Consider the following 504-nt stretch of genomic DNA (forward strand, 5'->3'; position numbering starts at 1 on the left):
GTTTTTATTTATTTTTTTGGGACAGAGAGAGACAGAGCATGAACGGGGGAGGGGCAGAGAGAGAGGGAGACACAGAATCGGAAACAGGCTCCAGGCTCCGAGCCATCAGCCCAGAGCCCGAGGCGGGGCTCGAACTCACGGACCGCGAGATCGTGACCTGGCTGAAGTCGGACGCTTAACCGACTGCGCCACCCAGGCGCCCAAATCTTCTATGACACATGCAATGCTCTCGATATATAAATCTTGGGGTATAGATCCTTGAATGAGCCTTCTCTTAAGGCGTGTCATTTCCGAAGCAAGTGGGGATTAGACAGTGATGTTCTAGCAGCAAGAAGAATAACATCTTCTATAGTAAAGTGGCCGGTAGCCACAGCAGCTGGAGCCATATCCACAGCCAGAGCCACAGCAGGAACCATATCCACAGCCGTATCCTGAGCCATAGCCACAGCCATAATGGAGGCCATAACCACAGCCATAATAGGGACCACATCCACAGCCATAGCC

General features: G+C 52.4%; 1 protein-coding gene across 1 annotated transcript; it reads right to left on the reverse strand.

Annotated features, from left to right (window-relative positions):
- Positions 1-207: 207 nt before the first annotated feature.
- LOC121026628 (keratin-associated protein 21-2-like) lies at positions 208-501 on the reverse strand (the record flags this gene model as incomplete). The annotated part of the gene is made up of 1 exon (XM_040469423.1): positions 208-501. A coding segment is annotated over one exon (180 nt), but the record flags the coding sequence as incomplete, so codon positions are not given.
- Between the last annotated feature and the right edge of the window lie 3 nt (positions 502-504).

The sequence above is a fragment of the Herpailurus yagouaroundi genome, unplaced genomic scaffold (assembly GCF_014898765.1).
Source record: "Herpailurus yagouaroundi ecotype Mexico unplaced genomic scaffold, PumYag 149798, whole genome shotgun sequence".
In the NCBI taxonomy this organism is placed as follows: Eukaryota; Metazoa; Chordata; class Mammalia; order Carnivora; family Felidae; genus Herpailurus; species Herpailurus yagouaroundi.